Source organism: Phallusia mammillata, chromosome 5 (assembly GCF_965637545.1).
Source record: "Phallusia mammillata chromosome 5, kaPhaMamm4.hap1.1, whole genome shotgun sequence".
Taxonomy (NCBI): Eukaryota; Metazoa; Chordata; class Ascidiacea; order Phlebobranchia; family Ascidiidae; genus Phallusia; species Phallusia mammillata.
In genome coordinates, this window is record NC_137256.1 from 4561358 (window position 1) to 4580861 (window position 19504).

The window sequence follows — 19504 nt, forward strand, 5'->3', positions numbered from 1 at the left end:
CCGGAAAAGTTAGAGTTTTGCGCTTTTCTCACGCTAAAATTGCGGTTTGTCAAGTGTTGACAAGTCGACTTTGTGGCACATTAGTCGTCAAGCGAGCCGAATATTCGAGAAACCCTTTTTTCGAAATGAGGTCAAGATAGTTGTTGTTGTATGTGGGTTCAGTGGCTTAACCTGGGTTTATTTGTAATCTGAACATAGTTCAAAACTGACCTAGAAATCATTATACACACTCTGCCAGGTGTAGGTTTTAGTCAAAAGTGGGAAATGCTGATGTAAATGTAGTTGTTGGTGGGCGAAAATCATGCGGTGCGATGAACGTTTCCAATGTCGTCCCCCGCGAACAACAGACGACTTGACCAAGAGACAATCTAAACTGAGGAAACGGACACTTGGGTCGCGTACTGTGCGACACCTTTCACAACATGTTGGCGATGATGGGCCAACTCAAAGAAACGACTCCGCGTTTCCTTTTATGTCGGAAGCGATCTACCAACGCCTACAAACGGCGAGCGACAAAGGACTCGACTCTACGCCTGGACTTGAATTTAGGGTGCACTTGCAAGATGAAAGTGTTCCTTTGATTAGATACATTCACTCAAAACTGACATGCTCTGTAAGACACGCAAAGAATAATTGTGGCACACAATTAAATAAACGTACGATATGTTTTCACGAGAACAATTCCAAAGGACACGACAGACAAGTGCTCCCCACATTCTGTGTACCAAGAACAGAACATAGCAACTTGAATGAAATACGTCTTAGGGTGAAGTTAAAACAACAACGTAAATCGGGCGTTGGTAATTGCCACAAAGCCCTTGGACTAATTGTCATGTTATTTCTACCGATGTTTCACTTCGCGGAAGCCTCTCATCTTTCCTATGGTCGAAGGTTGCGCAGGTGGCACCGGTTACCTCGTTATACCCCAATGCCACATGACTTGGCGCAGCCGGTTGTAACACCACCTGAAGGAGTTACACTTTCGAATAAAAGTAAGTCTCCCTGCACGCATGCAGAACGCCCGATTTTCTAATAATGTTATCACTGATGATAAAGCAGCGCCACAATCTGACATTTGACAAGCTTTAGCAAGTTCGCAAGCATGGCCGTTTTCCAACACTTATCGTTCCTTGCGACCACCATGAGAAGTATTAGGTGCGATTATGCGAAAAACCCAAACAAACTGTCAATAGGTGGTCATAAGCAAAACCGCCTGTATTGCTCTTACTTGCGGGAGGATGTTTTCCTCGCGGTGTTAAAACCCAGCGACCCGAAAAAAACACAAACACTGATTGACTCGGGAATGCGCCTAATGGTTTTTTGGGCCAGGGGGAAACTAAATGTATGTTTTGCGAATATTATGTTCGCGACTTTGGACGTGATTTCCACAGAAAACCAATGGTTTCCTTGCTTGCATGTCGGGAAAGCTAAACACAATAATTGACACTGTTCACATTTTCCAATGCTGTCTGCCACTGTTCCACGACAGGTAGGCCTTTATTTAAAGGTCAACCACCACACAAAGCATCCATTGTCGAGATCAAACACAAATCAACAAAATCTACATTTGCTGTTACGACACGACACCCGCATATTAAAACACAAAATTGCTCTCTTTTTACAAGAATTGTGACAAAGTTTATAGCGCAGGGCTGTGATATAACACCTTAAAACTATTTTTAGGGCTTTATCCATCCGTCGTAAATCTGGCAAGCCAGGCTACAATAAGTTCTAACGCAACGTGCGGGTTGCGAGGTTCAGAGAAATATTGCAAATTGGTGGAACACGTGGATCGACGGACCTTGCGAAGTCAGCAATGTTCGGTAAGAGGCTCACCCAGGCCTTGAGAATCTTGACCTTAGCTACACTTTTCCTTTGCAGTGTTTGCTGCAGTTACCGATTTAAAAGAGTAGTGTTGATATTCTTTGACAATTTTTGTTATGCGTTTGAAGATTGTTTTAAAAACATACGGTGAATTTTTGACCTCCTTTCGCTAAAAATGTATCTTTTTAGCTTGCGAGTAAAAATGTATGTAATAATTTTGGCTTTTCTCGTTCGCAGATGTGCGATGCAAGCAGTCGAGTGAACCAGCATCCCATCGAGTACGCAATCGACGGATACGGGGGACGATGGTGGCAGAGTCCCACTATCGACCAAGGTTACCAAAACCATTACGTCACCATAACGTTGGACTTGAAGCAAGTAAGTGCGTGCGGCGACTTCCTTTCGTCGACCTGTCAATACGGACTATAGGAATTGTTTGCTGTAGTCTTGTTCCCACAGGCTAATCCCGCCAGGGGAAATGAGCGCATTTTTGCCTTTCGTGCCGTGCGAAATAACGCGTTACTTTCAGGGGCGACGCGATAAGCCTATCTGTTGACATTGCAACGTATTTTTGCTGCTGTGGCCGAGCGAGGGGCGGGTAAAGCGCACAATGGCTACCGCGACACGCTAAGGCACAAGCGCCCGTCGGAAATACCGACTTTTCAAACCCAGTGGGGTCGCGTATAACAATGGACCAACAGTCGTTTGAAGGTGGGGCACTTGAGCGGGGTAATTCAATCGCGGGGAAAGTGTCTATGTTTGGGACTTTGCAAACGTTTGAACTCACGCCTCGCAGGCCCGACCCTAACGATCAGTTTTTTTCGGCAAATATCACATCGAGGGTGGAGTCGGGCATATTTTTCGTGTTCTTAATCATTCCGTGAGAGCCATTGTTGCAAAAGTCGAAGCCTCGAATCGCAAAGGTTAACTGGGAAATCGGTACGTGTTTCCCACGGTGTGGTTAGTTCTAACAAAATAGTATTACAATTTACGCAAATGTTTTAACCTGTAAGTTAGTTAACAAATGCAAAATATCATGATCATTAAACATGTTCATCACAGCGCTTATGTAAAGGTGTGTAAAACCAAAAGAAATCACATGACGTAATGGCAAACGAAAGTGATTACATGGCAACAAGTTACGACCCAAGGGTCAAAATCCTTACGGTTAGGCCGTGTCGGGTTGCGGGTTGGTGGTGTGTTGTTGTGGCAACCTCGCGATTCTTTACAAGTGACAATATGGGAGAGGTAACAAGCTACTATTGCGAGCTTCGCTACTGCATGATTGCCTGCATCACAAATGCCCTTTACTGAAAGCGTCTGAAGGCAATTGCTTCACACGTCAGACTATTCCCATGGCAATACTGATTAGGATAAGAATTTAACGCGTACAGTAGGCTCACTGGTTAGTAAAAACGGGGCAACAATATTTTGTTAGGGAAGCGTTTAAGGCTGACAAGTTTACGAAGCAACCGCAGATTTTTACCAGCAGGACAAACTTTTGGGGGCGTTTTGCCCATTGAATTGAGTGTTTTAGATAATCCATGGACATTTATTCCATTAAAACTAGATTACAGCGATGCTTAATTAAAATTGATGGTTTATGGCACTATCGCGTTTACCGATACAGGACAAAATGTAAAAAAACGTGGCGCTTTTATTTAAATGGACCGTAATCATGGCTGACTTCGGCGCGCTAGGTAAACAAACATAGCAATCAAAGAATTCAGCGATTCGGTCTTAGTACGGAAATTGGTTTATTACGCAATGGCACAAGGTCGAAAGTTTGAAAAATTTACATTCCGGCAAATCTACAAAACGAGCAGTTTTAACAGATCAAAGAATTAAACGCGTATGGGGCAAATTTTGAATAGGCGTGTCCTTATCACGTCATAAAAACAACTTCGATCAAAGGGTTTTAGCTCAAAATGGTAAATTGTTTTGATGGAGATTTGCCGAAAATTGCCCATATAGCAAGCCCAATTTTCACTGTAATCCGCCGAAGATTGGTTGCTTATAGCTCTGTGCTTTCGAGGCTTTAAAGTTGCGAAATAAGCCATTAGCAACGACCGACTGAGGCGTCCAATGCACAGTAATTGCAGAGATGACTATTCGCGCGATGTTGTGGGTAAGGTTCTAAACTCGGCAAAGGACATCCGGTTGCTCGGAACGCAGCATCCATATTTAGCAAGACTCTGCGTCTAGTTAGCTCGAGTCATAGCTTTCCTCTTTAACGCAAAGCTGTTTATCCCATCAACGTCTGAACAAACTCAATTTTCAATTACTACGCCTTCCGAGCCCGTAATGTCCTCGGTGTTCTCACGCACGCTTCTTCACGGCATTGCTCTTGCCATTTGCACGCGCTGAGATATACGTGTGCCTCACGCGAGGTTTGTTTTATGAACTCAATTAGAGATTGCAGTTCGTCGGATCGCTGGCGTTTCTTTGTCGATTTGGTTGCTGAAATGTAACGATTTGAGTTATTTTTTGCCTCGAAATAAGCTGTGGCAATATCCCGTTCGACCCGCTTAAATACTTTTAAGGTTTGCGCCGATTTGTCAACTTGCTGCCTCATGCGTCATCCACGCGCTTGCGGGTGACAAACGCACGCGAACATTTGGTCTCTTGGGACAAAAACAACACGCAGGATCAAAACCCTGCACCAAATATAACGTAGGGCGCTTTTGTGCCACCTAGGCGAAATAACAGCACCACAAAACTTCGCTGCAGCGAATTTTATAAGCGCAATGCGCTTGTGGTCTTTCGCATCAAACACAGCAAAGTGGTCTCCGCCTTCAGTGTAACCCAACCCTTGATTGCAGCCACAAATCGGGGTTTGATTTCACCGTACGATTGCGCGCCGTTGCTTTTGATCGCATGTACCGTCGCGGTGCCAACGAAGGGCGGGGGCCGTTTACTTTCCACGACGAGTTTACACAACAATCACTCGCGCGCTTACTGTTTAGGCACGACATCACACAACAAGGTGCATTACGTCATTCCGATTTGAAGGCCCGTTTCGGTTTTCCCGTGAATAGACGAAAAATGTTTCCAGGCTCTTGTCTAAAACAGGCACGGTCCTGGCAGGATCAGAAAGCAGTCGCCAAATTTCCTGTCTGCGTTCGCCGTAAACAACACTCTGTATAGTTGGACATCATCGCCATTGCTACTTTTTCGTGCTGAATCATTCTTTCTGCTCAATTAAGGTTCACTTGGTTTAGGAGCCATATAACAACAAATGCGCGGTTCATATATCTCCAGATCGGGCGTGGTTTCGTTGTCTGGGCAAAAACATATATATTATGGTTCAGGTGACAGCCCGACACCATTAAACTCATAATCTTGCCATCGCAAAACTAAACTTGGTCGAGTATCCGTTCTACACGCGATAGAATCTGCGCCAAATCGCCGCTAATCTATTGAATCCCCGCCCTTTGATAACGACCGCGAGACTGTCGTTAGTCTGGTATAGGTCAAGTCACGTGATCGGGCAACAGCTGCGTCAGTTCGGGGTCTGACATTTGGTGACACGGCGAACAATTTCCCTACCTGCAGTGACAAGAATATGTGGCCTCGCAACCGCAGGAAATAAGAAATAATTTTCCTCTCTTCGAAGGTCTTTCAAGTCGCCTATGTGATCGTGAAAGCGGCCAACGCCCCGCGCCCAGGCAACTGGATTCTCGAAAAATCAATCGACGGAATCAAATGGTTTCCGTGGCAATATTTTGCTACCTCCGATAGGTAATTATCCACGCATTTTTCCAACGTGACTGACCGGTTTGCTTCGGCGTTGGACGCGCGCCATTGCCAAATTAAGTCACACACGGCGTGTTGTGACATTTTGCAAGAAATCTTTTTTGTTCACAGAGAATGCGTGCAAGTTTATGGAACAAGAGCAGCGGGACGAGGCCCGCCGAGATATACCTCCGACACAGAGGTCATATGTACCTCGTACTTCTCGAAAATTATCCCGCTGCAAAATGGCGAGGTACGGCAAATCTTACAGTGACCACTGATTAGCGGGTAATACGACTAACACATGCTTTAGATTCATGTATCACTAATCAACGGTCGACCAAGTGCAGAAAACCCATCCAAAGACCTCATGGAGTTTACGTCAGCTCGTCACATTCGTTTAAGATTGCAAAAAATTCGAACGCTGTATGGTGACCTAATGGCAATCAGCCAGTTTTCGGCACACTACCAAGACCCGTCCGTCACAAGAAGAGTAAGTTGTTTCTACATTTAGCACGACCACCAACGTAAAGTCTTTAAATAGATTTTATATCAAGGTTTAACCTTAAATCAGTTCCAATGGACAAAGGCAGTTCAGTTGTCGCCTAATAATTATGTGAAGTTTAACTTTTAAACGTCATCTATAGCACAGAAACATGTATTTTAATGACGGAAATGTTATAGGTGGCGTAACATAACAGGGCGTACAGCGTAAAATGGACCTCACATTAATAGTCATGCCCGTGCAACCCATAAATGGTAGTCATGGAGCCATGATGTGGTGGCAGCGAAATCAAATGGCCTTCGCGTAATTTTCCCAGCAACCAGCGTTGCGATGTTTTTGCCATTTCAAGGGACGATTCGCTTCTAAACAGGTCGGCGAGTAGAAAGTGACTTGATACAATTTGTCTGGCCGCGATTCGAGGCGCGCATTTCGTTTAAGGAGAGCACGCTGATTTGTTGACGTTTGGGATTGGGTTTTATGGACTCATGTCCCGTGTCCACGCCTATTTGATTGACTAAACGCGTAAAGGCGAGAAGGCGTCAACTGATCTGGCGGTCCCCTTTTTGTTCCTTAGATGCGAGACAGTTGGGTGAGTTGAAAAGGTTAAATGGCAGTGAAAGGTAACCACATTGCGACGTTAACGAAATCGCTGTAAGGTTACAAAAACGAAATTTGACGATTTGTTTTAACGCCATTGTGGAAAGAAAAAAAGGCGTTTAGTTTTTTTCTGGTTCCTGAACCATTAATTTCATCCGTAAACTTTCGTTTGACACATAAAAAATAAATTAACTTTAAATTTAATACCCTAATCTCCAGCAGTTTTTAATATTGTACAATGATAAACATTTGCCGACGACCAGTAATCTCTTCATATCAGAGACGATATCAAACTGTGAAGCGTCCGTACTGAAAGACCGCCGCAATTTTGTGTGCCAGATTTATCGTTATTGTTGCCAGCATACAACAGGATTTGTGAGATGTTTACTTAGAGCCGCAACGTATTGCACAAAGTGGTCTTGTGAGGAGGATCGCATTTCGTCCACAATTCAACATCACTCGGGCATTTTTTTCATGAGTCAGACGCAGGAAAATTGGTACTCGAGAAACGAGCAAAGTGGCAGACGTTCGGCTGTTGTTGGCCGAATATTTGGATGTCTTTTCATCTCAATCCGCTCTACCTCAGAGGGGAAGGGCTGTGTAATGGGAAAGGGCGACGTTGCGGCTCGAACAGTGACATTTGCGTAACGGTTCAAGAGAAGTTGTCAGTTTCACCAGTTTAAAAACATTATCCAAAGAGTCAGGAAGCAGAAAGCTAAAATTGTGAACGAGTAGAGTGAAAGGATTAATATAGTACCGAACTGCTGTAGATTTTGTAGAATAAGTTTTTTTTTCTTTTCAAAGAAAGCAGATTTTTTTAGTTTGCCACGAACTAAAACACATTTTTTTCTGTATTTGTTTAGATTGTGCTGCAAAAAAAGAGCTTTCAGATTTGCTGCAAAAACGAGCAATTTTGCATGTAGTCTATCAATGAAAAATATTGTGCAAGGGTCAAGAATTTGTTTTGAACTTTTTGAGAAATACCTATAGCAGCAATGCAAATACCGCTTTGTTGCATTGGGTCTGTTTTCGCCATCGTTATGCAAACATTGATGCAAGCATCGCAGACAATATCGATGGAATATGCAAAAACTACACATACAAATCGAAGTGTAATATACATACCAAGCAGACATTTACGCGTTTTGAGGAGAACTGACGAAACCCTTTTTCCGGATTTACATTTACCCCAGGAAAATAACAAAAGTTTGGCCAGAAACGAAAGAGGTTTATTTGGCAAAACGCTGATACGGCGTCGAGGTCGTATTTCTCTCGGTCAAATACTGGCGATAGCCCGCGATCTGTGCCCGTGTGGTGTCAGGGAGTTAAACAACACCAAACAGGTTTGGGGATTTTCTTGTCTTACGATTTTAATCCGCTTGAGGGTAGTGCTAGGCAAAAGCAAGCACGAAAGTATTTTTGCAAGTTATAATGGGGCTTGGTAGTTACGTGGGCGGATGAAGGCAATTGTCGATCAAATGCTTTTGCGGCATTTTTGATATGGGAATCCAGTAACGGCCTAGAATTAATTCGGGCGGCGGCATAATAGGCCCGCGCGGCAACGCAGTTTAAACAGTGGGTTAACGATCACTTGTTGGTGCCGCGTCGACAGACTCGCTTTTGACTTACTATTGTGGTCCGGGCCTTTAACAGGCCTTTAATGGGCAATAAAAGTGATTAATTAAAAGCCCCGCTCCAACGCGAAACTGCCTTGCGAGCACTTGTCGCGGGCAGATTTACTTGCATGTATGGATGTGGCTTCCCAACACCAGGTGGTTATTAGCTTGGCACAGAGTGCGCTGCGTGTTTGACCTCTACGAACTTTCGAACCACGCCGTGCTTCGAACCACTTTTGATACGGGTGCAGCCGTTTCGTATCCCACGATCGTCTTGCGAAGCCACTATAATCACCGCTCTTTGTGTAAGCATCGGTTTTGGCTAATTCAGGGAGGAATAGTCGATTAACATATTTTCTACGTTAGTCCGAAAACAAAGCACTTGTAGAACGTTTGACCACTTCCTCATTCTAAAAAGAGAGTTCCGCTTACGGTATTAAACAATCTGTTTGGTTTAACCAGTTAACTTTAATAGCCGTGTCCCAAATCGCTTAAATTTGACCTGGGTAAGGGACAATCGCCGAGTGCTTGGCGAACAACGCTGTCGTTGAGCGCGTCATAAGCGGATAATGCCACTACAAACCAGACTCACCCAACTTACATCGTAACGCCCTAATACGGCAACCGCGTTGTGTTTAGACGAACAGCCGCCTGCAGATGTGTCGAAATATCCGGCATTGGGCGAAAGCAAAAAAGCGCCTAATTAACACATAACGTAATGCGAAAATGAGCCACTTATAGGACAGTAGGGATTACTTCGTTGAATACACAGAAGGCTTGCGCTATCTGGTAGCATTACTGACAACTTAACGACTGTGGCGAGAAGATGAAGTCATTGACTATGCACAAGCACAAAAGTGGCGTCTTATCGGATAAAGCCAGCGGGAAATCGGATTTTCCGTATTACGCGCATTTAACCACGGAAAGTGTTTATATGCGGACGGGCTGGTAGCACGCGTTGCGAACCTGGTCACGTTTGTTGACGGTGATCACGTGGTTTCTGTGTTTCACGCCAACATCCGAAACGGGAAAGTGAAACGGATTTCGGTTTTCTTTCGTGCGCCAATCGGATCGAGCGTTGGTCTGTAGGAAATGGCCTCTTGTGGTGACGTTTATCAACCAACACATTGTCCCGGTTACGCAAACAAATCGAAAATAGTCATTCATTGTAGCAACCAATTAGTAACTAATGTTGAAGTGAATATTATGCGTTACAAATCGATGTTCGTTTCAACATGTTTGGCTCTAATGGTGAATTTTTTTACAGTATTATTACTCGATCAAAGACATCAGTATCGGCGGAATGTGCATTTGTTACGGCCACGCCAGTACTTGTCCAACAGATTCAAGAACAGGGGTAGGTTATTACTTGTTTCCTTGTGAAATTTTACTTCGGCTTGCACACCGCAAGATGATTGACAGATATGGATTACATAACCTTTTAGCGGAAACGACCTGTTTTTTTCATTTCGGCTACAGATTTTCAGATGTGCTTGTGAACACAACACTGTGGGCCCGAATTGTGAACAATGCCTTCCCGGCTTTCAACAATACAAGTGGAGACCGGGCAACGATGGATTTCAGTGTGAAGGTATTTTAACGGCATGTGAACGGGATCCAAAGATTTCCGCTATGAACGGGAGTGTGTTGGGAAACATAGATTTAATGCCATTTTCATGTTTAACAGCGTGCAACTGCCACGGACACTCAGACGATTGTTTCTACGACGAAGGGGTTGCCGAAAGAAGAGAAAGTTTGAACCAATTGGGTGAATACCTTGGCGGAGGCGTTTGCGTGGGATGCAAGGATAATACAGAGGGAATTAATTGTCAAACGTAAGTTTTCTATAGGATGTTCATCGGGTCAGAAATGTCATATAAACCCGTTTTTTGTCATAACCAACGTGAATTAAAAATATCGTTCACCAGAAATCAAAATATGGCATCATGTCTGTTTTAGGTGCATCGACGGATTTTACCGCCCTTATGCAGCAGAGCCGGACGACGTCAACCCTTGTGTGAGTTGCGATTGCGATCCGTATGGCGGCCGAAGAGTGCCATCGCGCACCGGACCGTACGTTTGCGTCAAAGATATTACGTTTATCGACAGTGAAAACGACCTTTATCCGGGTTCATGTTACTGCAATGAGGGATTCGCCGGAAGCAGATGCGACAGGTAAACGAAAATATTCCTTTCATCTGCAATCTGATCCAAGTTTGCTCGATAAAACATGGATATTGTGGCGCAGGTGTGCTTTTGGATATCGTGGATTCCCTCGCTGTGATCCTTGTCCTTGCAATGTCGCTGGAAGTCGCAATGTCGATCCTTGCGTTGGTGAATGTGCTTGCAAAGTAAGTGGCTCACAATGATCAATTAAAACTGACTCTCATCAACAACAAAATTCGTTACATAGGCCAACGTTGTGGGTGAAGGTTGTTCCCAATGCAAGACAGGATACTTTAACATGCAACGCGACAACCCTAGCGGCTGCGAGAGGTGTTACTGCAGTGGCGTCGCGCTGAATTGCGCCTCGGCCGATCTAAGATGGTAAGCCGATATTCGATTATTGACGGAAGCGGTTAACCTTAACACACACTTGGCGTGCATAATCTCCAGGTCTACAATACACACAAACCACAACTGGGAAGTGCGAGACAGACGAAACCGACGTCGAGTGACGCCGCAGTTCGATTACGATCTCAACGAGCCTTACGTGGAACACGGACAAACAGCACGTGACCTAGGCACAGCCATGTACTACTGGGCAGCGCCCGTACAATATTTAGGTAGGAGTTATAATTAGTTATTGGGTCAAATGTCAAAGTGCTTTTGGCTTAGATATTTTTCTGAACCCTGTTGTGTAATTGGTATCGAAGTCATTTGTGGGTTTGTTTTCAGGAGAGCGCCTGTCATCGTATGGTGGAACATTGCGCTACACTGTGTCCTATGATATTCTGCAAGGTTCACAAGCGCTGCCAATTCAGGATGCCGACGTTATAATGGAGGTAAAAAAACTAACAACGACATTTTTATTTCGCTATGTATTTTGGTACATACAAACTATGCTCTTTTGGCAAATACTGTTTGTGATGAGTAAGTACTTTTTCCATGCAGGGAAACGGAAGATCCTTAACATACAACTACATGGGAAGTTTGGTTTATCCACAAGAAGAAACCGAAGTTTTAATCAAACTGGAAGCCAATAAGGATAGGGATGTATCTGGTTGGGTTGATTCCAATTCCCTGCTACCAGCGAGCAAAGAGGAAATCATGACAGTTCTTCAACACGTGACCCGCCTGTACATCAGAGCAGTTTACAGCAGAAATGCTGGGGCAGTTTACAGGTGCGCAAATATTTTTGTTCATGCCGCGAGGTTGCTGATCAACGTTTGACTTTTAAACGTTTGTGTGTTTGATTTGTTGTTTAATATAACTTATGCGTAGAATACGGGATGTGTACATGCAAGCAGCAACGGAAAATGGAGAAGGAGCAACAGCACATTCAGTAGAGAAATGTCGTTGCCCTCCGGGCTACACCGGATTCTCCTGTGAGAACTGCGCAGGGGGTTACTGGAGGTGACGTGATGTGCAATGAAAGCAAACCACAAGTTTTACCACATACCATAAAACGCTTGTTCGTTGCAGGAGCGGAAGGATGTGTCTACCCTGTCAGTGTAACGGACATTCAAATTCTTGTAACCCACTAAATGGTGCCTGTGAGGTATATGAGGCAAAACTTGTGAATTTCTTCTTAGTCGCAGAACAACACGTAAACATTAGATATTGTTGACAGAATTGCCAACATAACACGATGGGAATGCACTGCGAACGATGTAAACCTGGATTCTACGGTGATTCCACAACAGGAACTCGAGATGATTGTCAAATGTATGTAAACATTGTAAGTGCCAGGAAATACTGATGTGTATTAAGCATTTCTTACATTAATTAGGTGTTCCTGTCCACTACCGATCGCCAGCAACAACTTCAGTCCGCTGTGCTATTTGGATCGCACCACATCAGAAATGGTTTGCCTAAAATGCCCGACAGGTTACGCCGGAAAGAGATGCGAAACGTGAGCATATCTTTGTGTTTCTCTTTTATACGAAAGTGTTTGCATATAGACTCAAGGCTAGTATTGTCGCTTCACGTGCATACAAAGTAAAATATGTCGGACACAAGATTAATTTCATGTGAAAAGGAAAACTCAACTAAAAGGACAAAGTTGTAACTGTGGTTTAACCTTCAAACCGCTTTCAAGCAATTAGAACCCGTGATGTGGCAAGAAAGGTCGTAGTTTTATCTCCGTTAAACATGTTTTAGCAGTTAAATATACACGATGCTCCACAATTTAGGAACCAATGGCACAAAATTACCTTGTTTTATGAGGGTAAATCGTTTGATTTATTTAGTCCTTAATGTTTGCAGATGCGAGCAAGGTTACTTCGGCGACCCGACAACACCTGGTGGATCATGTCAACTCTGCGAATGCAATGGAAACTCCCAATCGTGTGACTCACTCACTGGGGTGTGCACTTATTGCAGAGGACACACATCAGGAAAACATTGCGAAGTCTGTGAACCAGGTAGCTTTATCACTTTGCCGACATCACATCAACAGACCGCATTAATGAAACCTGTTCAATGTGTCCTGTAGCATACTACGGAGACGCGATCGAGCGAAAAAACTGCGGACCGTGTGAATGCAACGCGGTGGGGTCGGTGAGCCGTCAGTGCCATCTTGTCACGGGTCAGTGCTCGTGCAGGCCTGGTGTTTACGGGAGGAAGTGTGACGCGTGTGAGGTAAACTGATCTCGCGCCTCGCCATCGGTGGGTGCTAAAACGGTGCGACGACAGAACTGTAACGAGTGTTGTTGTTTTTGCCCGCAGAGCGGCCATTACCTCAGCGCAGAGGAACGCATGTGCGTGGCGTGTGAATGCGATGCCACTGGGAGTCTTTCAGAGCAGTGCGGTGCCGACGGATCTTGCATTTGCCGTTCGGGTGTGGAGGGACGACGCTGCAATTCGTGTGCGCGTGGATACTTTGCATTCAGCGAACTTGGCTGCATAGGTAATCTAGCATGTAGGTAATGTCGTCTTCGAACGATTTTCATCGCATTGATGTTACTTACCCGATATTTTTTGTGCTTGTCTAGAATGTAACTGCCAGCACACCAATGGAAACTGCGACACACAAACAGGAGAGTGCATCTGTCCTACAAACACACACGGCTCTGAATGTAGCCAGTGTGTGGAAAACGCATTTGGGATTGACAGTGTGAATGGGTGCGAGGTATTACAGAATTTTCAACACGCTTATAAGTTTGACTTATACGCCCCCCAGACGATTCCGTAACATGACTAAACCTATTTTGTTGTCCGCAGCTGTGTAACTGCAGTGATGTTGGTTCTCTGTTTACAAACACGTGCGATAACTCAACCGGCCAATGTACATGCAAACCCGAATACGACGGCAGACAATGTAACACTTGCAAGTAAGTAGTCAACAGATATCGAATATTAGTAGCTTCCTATACAGCTAACCACGAGTCACTATTTTAGGCGTGGATTCTACGGTTATCCCAACTGCAGACCGTGCAACTGCAACAAAATAGGCACCGCTGCAGACGAATGTGATGAGTCTAGAAATGGTTCGTGTAATTGCCAAAACGATGGTCAATGTGTATGCAAGGTAACCTTAGTGTGGTGTACGGCACACAGACTGTAGAATATGGCATATCATTGTTTATGTTTTAAGGCAAACGTGGTTGGAAAACAATGTGATCAATGCGGCGAAGGATACTTCGGTCTGAGTGAAAGCAACCCACTAGGATGCAGCGAGTGCTTCTGTTTCGGAGCAGCAGACCTCTGCATCGCTGCTCAGGGATACTCCTGGGGTCCTCCGGTAAGATCAGCAACAAGCATTTGTGAAATTATTGCTCATACAAATAATTCAGTCTCAAATGAATCGTAAACACTACCGATATATGATTTTTGCAATATTCGATCAAAAAAGCCACCATGCTGACCATGTTTCTGCTTACTTACCGACAGATCGTCTTACAAGACCCATTTGAGATTGTGGTGAGGATACGGTGTGTTCTCACATACAAATTAACTCGCGCGCAATGCAATTTAAGCTAACCCGGGACTGTGCAATAATTAGAAAATAGTGAACCTAAAAGCTAAACCGACTGCGCATTTCTGTTTTTACTAACAGCTTCCACAAGATCATCACGCAGCTATACTTTTCTATAAATGCAGCGGTTGTTATTGCTCATTTAATAGCGGGCGTTTATTTTGTGCTCAGTGCTGTAGTAGCGCCTAAAACACAGCTTGTTGCGCTTTCCGTGCTCTAATGAATGAATACATTTGGAAACAATTCGTTAGCCGTTACTAAAATTGGCTGGTGTTTAAATTATCTCCATCAAAAGATCCTGTGATTTCACAGTGATCATTGGCAATATTGCATGAAAATTTTAGTCCCTAATCTGCGCACCTTTGTTCTGCACCGTTCAAAGTTGGGGTGATAACGTGTTCGTTTGCTTAGATTGCGCTTAATTCGGCGCCAGTAGAGGTTTTGAACCCCTCTGGTATGGCGAACAGAATTGAGGGTCTCATCGCTACCAGAGATGCTGAGGTACGTGATGCAGATGTTGTGATACGGGATATACACAGTCAACCATACTACTGGCGTCTTCCGGAACAGTTTAACGGCGACAAGGTTCGTACAGCAAAACGACACGCTAAACCGGTGTAAAAAACTCAAATTTTTGTTTTCCGCAGTTGCTTTCCTACGGAGGCAAACTGAGGTATACAATATACCATGTCTCCCAAGTATCGTTTGAAGATGAAGAAATCGTAAAGCCAAGTGTAGTTTTAAAAGGCGGTCGGGGAAGCAAAATAACCATTCAGTATCAGTTGGACAGCCCTCAAACCGGCCAGAGCAGAGATTATGTCGTTTCAATGCGTGAGGTAGGTTTGTAGAACATTGGATGGAAGACTGCTTTTTATAGTACCATTCACAATACTTTATCACAGCTTGGGTGGACACACCTAGACACCAGCAGAAGTGTGACTCGAGCCGAATTTGCAACAATCCTTAGTGACATCGAGTTTTTCCTGATCAAGGCAACATACGGCCGCTTGATGGGGCAGTCGAGGTTGGTATCGCATGCGAAAACAACTTTTACAAACAGGAGGCAGGGCCGGCAGGGTCTAGGGCGCTCAAACAGACATCAAAAAACAATTGGGCATTGCTTCGAACCCCGCATAAAAAATCTTTACAAACAGTAAAAACACGGACGATCAACTTGTGTTTCTTTTTTGTAGGCTGAGCAACGTTTTTCTGGATATCGCCCAAACCATGATACGAGGACGTGGCGATGCAGGCTCCAATTATCCACCTGCAACAAGTATTGAACAATGCTTTTGCTACCCAGGATATACAGGTTCCTCTTGTCAGGTTGGTAAACTTTATGACCTTAGTTCATTAGATTTCGATTCAATTGAACAATTTCTTGTTGCAGAACTGTGACAGCGGATATATGAGAATCCAACAGGGTTCAAACTATGGACGGTGTGAAGCTTGCAACTGCAACAACCGAAGTAGCACTTGCGACATAATGACAGGGGTCTGTTTGGTAAGAAAACAATTAGGCATTAAATTTCGTGTGTTTTTATTTAAACCTTGGACTTAACAGAACTGCCAGGACAAGTTCATTGGTGTCCAGTGTGAAATGTGCTCGCCGGGATACTACCTGTCAGGTAACGAATGCAGGAAATGTGCGTGCCCTGGACCAGATCCTTTCCAAAATTTCAGCCCCAATTGCCACCCGGATGGAGCGGACGGAATCGCCGATTATACGTGCGATGCATGTAAAACAGGATACGAAGGAAAACATTGTGAACGGTATGTAAATTTGAAATCAAATCGACAGTATCGAATATGACAACATGCTGATACATTTGCGGCACTTGACACGTTACACCTTGATATTAAATACCACCAAACAAGTGTGAATTGTACCGTATGTTTGGTAAAGGTGCTCGGATGGCTACTACGGGGATCCTACCCACCCTGGAGGTTTCTGTGCCAAGTGCGGATGCAACGTCGCAGGTTCCCTGGATGGTGTTTGCGACAAGGTCACAGGGCAATGCCGATGCGATGAAGGCATCTCGGGTAGAATTTGTGACCAATGTATGCCACGACATATTATCTCCCACTCCGGGTGCCAAGGTAGGACTGCATTGCCGAATTCTTGATGTTGCTTCTAAGAACCTCCAAGCTAATCCATGGTTTTTTTGTAGAATGCAATGATGGTTGTTCCAGCAAACTTCTCGACGATATTGAAATTTTGACCTACAGGGCGTCAAGAGTGAAAATTCACACAATGTTTCCACCGCCTTGGGATCGACTTATAGCAGCTCGCAACCTTACACAACAGCTTCAGGTACAACACTACATTAAAATATATGCAGGGCTGCATTTGTGTAACAGTTCAGCCCTCTGACGAAACACTATTCTGCATATTGCTTTCAGAATATACTTGATCTACTAGAGAACCATCCTATGTCCCAGGTTTTTATACCACCCTAGCCATGTCATATATTTCTCCGTACAAAAAATCGTTTGGAAGAATAGTTTTCATCCTGATTGCACATTCATTCAATCATTTTATTACCCGTATCCGTTTGTATGCACTTTTTATCAACGGGGGCACATCATACGGAAAAGTTATCATTATCACGTTGAACTCGCAAAACATCCGAATGTTTACCCTTTTCTCCTAACGCAGCCGTACGTTCAACTACTTCTGCACAGAAAGTTAAATCACTACACACTGCGAAGATTAGAGGCAAAGGTATATACAGACCGGTAGATGACTACCAACCTGCTTCTCCATTTGCTGTTATTCCAATCGCACTAATAAGTTTCCATATGCAAGTCGCCTTCTGGGCCGTGATTTTGGAAAACCAAACCAGAGAGAGTGGAATGATGTGAACCTCTAACAATCTATTAACAGCACACTTGTCTTTTAATGAAAGTTTCACACGAATGTTCTGTTTTGGGAATTTGGGTTTTTGTCTGACGGTCGCATTTATGCCATGCTTGGATTTCGTTTTGGTTGATGCTCGAAGCATGTCGTTTCCTATCAGTTAACTGCATTCGACTATAAATGCTTTTCCCTTTCCTAGAAACGTGTTGAAAACGAAACAGAAGAAATCTTGAACCGCTTGGCTGTTGTAGTGTCAGTTCCTGACAGGATCAGTGCCACACAACGCAACATATCATCACTGCAACCACAAGTACGTTAATCCAACTAATATAGACTAAGCGCTTCAATTTACGTACCAGAACTTTTCAAACGTGATTTTTTTTAGGCCAATGAATGCAAAAACAGTGGCAAGATTACAGTATCCGATGTTCGTGAAACCAAACAACGACTAAAGACCCAGAAGACTTCTACACGATTTTTGTCCAACGTAATAGAAGGTAATAGTTGTTAAGCGGATACTCGGCAGTTTTACCAAAACAAAACTATAACTTCACTGAAATTTTGTACAGGATTTTCACGCACACTATCACGATTCGTGCATCAGCTGCGAAACGGAACCACAGAGGAGATAATTGGAATGGAGGACAAGCTTGAGGGTTGGGTTAATACTATGCGCCAGAGGAGTTTTGACAACTTGCGGAGAATAGCTTATGAAGAACTGGAGTACGTTTTTTTCCCAGTTGCTGCAGGATTTTTTGTATTTAGGTTACCAGCACATGTTATTTCCATAGGACCTCAGCTGTCTTTTTGGATATGGTTGCAGCAAACTTTACTGCACAATACTTATCAAGGTTAGACTCTATTCGCACTGAGCAAAGCGAAATAGTAAACAATCTTACCAATGTTATGGAAACCTTTGACGAGTTTCGGTATCTCCTCGGCAACAGCACATCGATAGTCGCTGTAACGAACACAATGAACCAACTTAACCAACAAACTCTGAGACAGACAAAGGTAAGTTTTTTCAATTACAAAATGGGCCAATAAGGAATGCCTAACACTACATGATTGTTCAGAGCAACATGGAAAGAGTCAACAACAGGGCTACCATAGTTGGTGTGAGCCTATCCAACTCAGAATCACAAGTCGAAGATACTCGTATTCTGATACAAAATGCAAGCGCTGCTATGGCGGTAGGTAAAAATGACACTAAAAATGTTAATGTCGTGAAATCTAATCGGTCATGCATTGCAGAACTTAGGCGTCGTTTTCAACGGGCTGTTGGCTGAATTGCCACCACTTCGCAAAATTAGAGATGGTTTAATGGGTGGTGTGGATGCAGTAGTGCCTCATTTCAAAGACGCTCTTCGGCACGTAACTGACTTGCAGTCGGATGTCCAATACATCAAAAGGTATGTGTGATTTAATACCAGTTTTTCCACAGACAAATGGTTGTTATAATTTAATCGTTGTATTATTGTAGTGTGCACCGCAATATAACCGAATTTTCGTACAACCAAACCGAAGCAGCTACCCGCTGGACACAGATTGCAAACAAATTTGATCTTACCGATCAAAGAGCCGATTCCGCGGTGACTCTGTCTATGGATGCGCTTAACTCCATCACGACAGACCTTGGCAAAAGATCGGAGGTGTCGTTGCAGAGAAGCCAAGACATTAATGATGCGGTAACCTCGATGGAAAACAATCTTAACGGTATGCTGGAACACAATAGGCGCGAGTTTACTTTACGGGATGGAAGATTAATGCGATTGTTTTAACACAGGCGATCGGAGGTTACTTCGCAATCAGAACGAGGCTTTGAGATATGAAAACCAATCGGTCGCAGATCTTGCTAAACAACACGAACGAATTCAAACCAGACTCAAAGACACTCGAAAACGTATGACTGTACATATTAACCAAGAAATTTAACGCCTACATGCGGTCGTTAACAACTTGATGCTTTGTTTAGAATCGAAGACAACATTGAAACGAGTTAGAAATGCTGTTAACCAAGCCACAAAAAAACTTATTGGTCTTAAAAAGAGCCTATATCAGTCGGACAACACTTTAAGGCAATTGCAGAAAACTGAAATGGATGTTTCACAACGCTCATTTGTAATAAACGAGACTACAAGCAATAGTAAGTCGCAGACTTGTCTAACCTAGCCCTTATTTCCTCATTTATGTTCGCTGCTTTGCGCGCTTATCCACCTTGCTTCTTT

General features: G+C 43.8%; 1 protein-coding gene across 6 annotated transcripts in view; it reads left to right on the forward strand.

The window, feature by feature from the left end:
• Positions 1–19504, forward strand: part of LOC145228110 (laminin subunit alpha-1-like) — a 36788-nt gene that overhangs the window by 10584 nt on the left and 6700 nt on the right. For 2 of the 6 annotated variants that reach the window (XM_080093098.1, XM_080093099.1), the window contains exons 1-44: positions 227–992; positions 1684–1823; positions 2062–2202; positions 5441–5565; positions 5692–5812; positions 5873–6052; positions 9545–9634; positions 9757–9868; positions 9965–10112; positions 10237–10452; positions 10526–10628; positions 10691–10824; positions 10894–11063; positions 11176–11282; positions 11392–11621; positions 11722–11853; positions 11923–11998; positions 12071–12165; positions 12230–12352; positions 12706–12863; positions 12935–13080; positions 13168–13348; positions 13434–13570; positions 13663–13772; positions 13840–13969; positions 14036–14182; positions 14828–15001; positions 15064–15252; positions 15319–15440; positions 15610–15742; positions 15807–15920; positions 15981–16189; positions 16323–16516; positions 16588–16730; positions 17076–17141; positions 17476–17586; positions 17662–17773; positions 17846–17999; positions 18068–18290; positions 18353–18469; positions 18531–18688; positions 18760–18992; positions 19063–19179; positions 19252–19422. In XM_080093098.1, the coding sequence (XP_079949224.1) occupies positions 302–992; positions 1684–1823; positions 2062–2202; positions 5441–5565; positions 5692–5812; positions 5873–6052; positions 9545–9634; positions 9757–9868; positions 9965–10112; positions 10237–10452; positions 10526–10628; positions 10691–10824; positions 10894–11063; positions 11176–11282; positions 11392–11621; positions 11722–11853; positions 11923–11998; positions 12071–12165; positions 12230–12352; positions 12706–12863; positions 12935–13080; positions 13168–13348; positions 13434–13570; positions 13663–13772; positions 13840–13969; positions 14036–14182; positions 14828–15001; positions 15064–15252; positions 15319–15440; positions 15610–15742; positions 15807–15920; positions 15981–16189; positions 16323–16516; positions 16588–16730; positions 17076–17141; positions 17476–17586; positions 17662–17773; positions 17846–17999; positions 18068–18290; positions 18353–18469; positions 18531–18688; positions 18760–18992; positions 19063–19179; positions 19252–19422 (6883 nt within the window). In that variant the 5' untranslated portion in view covers positions 227–301. Of the gene's footprint in view, positions 1–226; positions 993–1683; positions 1824–2061; positions 2203–5440; positions 5566–5691; positions 5813–5872; positions 6053–7518; positions 8005–9544; positions 9635–9756; positions 9869–9964; positions 10113–10236; positions 10453–10525; positions 10629–10690; positions 10825–10893; positions 11064–11175; positions 11283–11391; positions 11622–11721; positions 11854–11922; positions 11999–12070; positions 12166–12229; positions 12353–12705; positions 12864–12934; positions 13081–13167; positions 13349–13433; positions 13571–13662; positions 13773–13839; positions 13970–14035; positions 14183–14827; positions 15002–15063; positions 15253–15318; positions 15441–15609; positions 15743–15806; positions 15921–15980; positions 16190–16322; positions 16517–16587; positions 16731–17075; positions 17142–17475; positions 17587–17661; positions 17774–17845; positions 18000–18067; positions 18291–18352; positions 18470–18530; positions 18689–18759; positions 18993–19062; positions 19180–19251; positions 19423–19504 lie in introns of those variants that run through there. The other 4 variants (XM_080093101.1, XM_080093100.1, XM_080093102.1 and 1 more) reach the window with 4 other exon arrangements.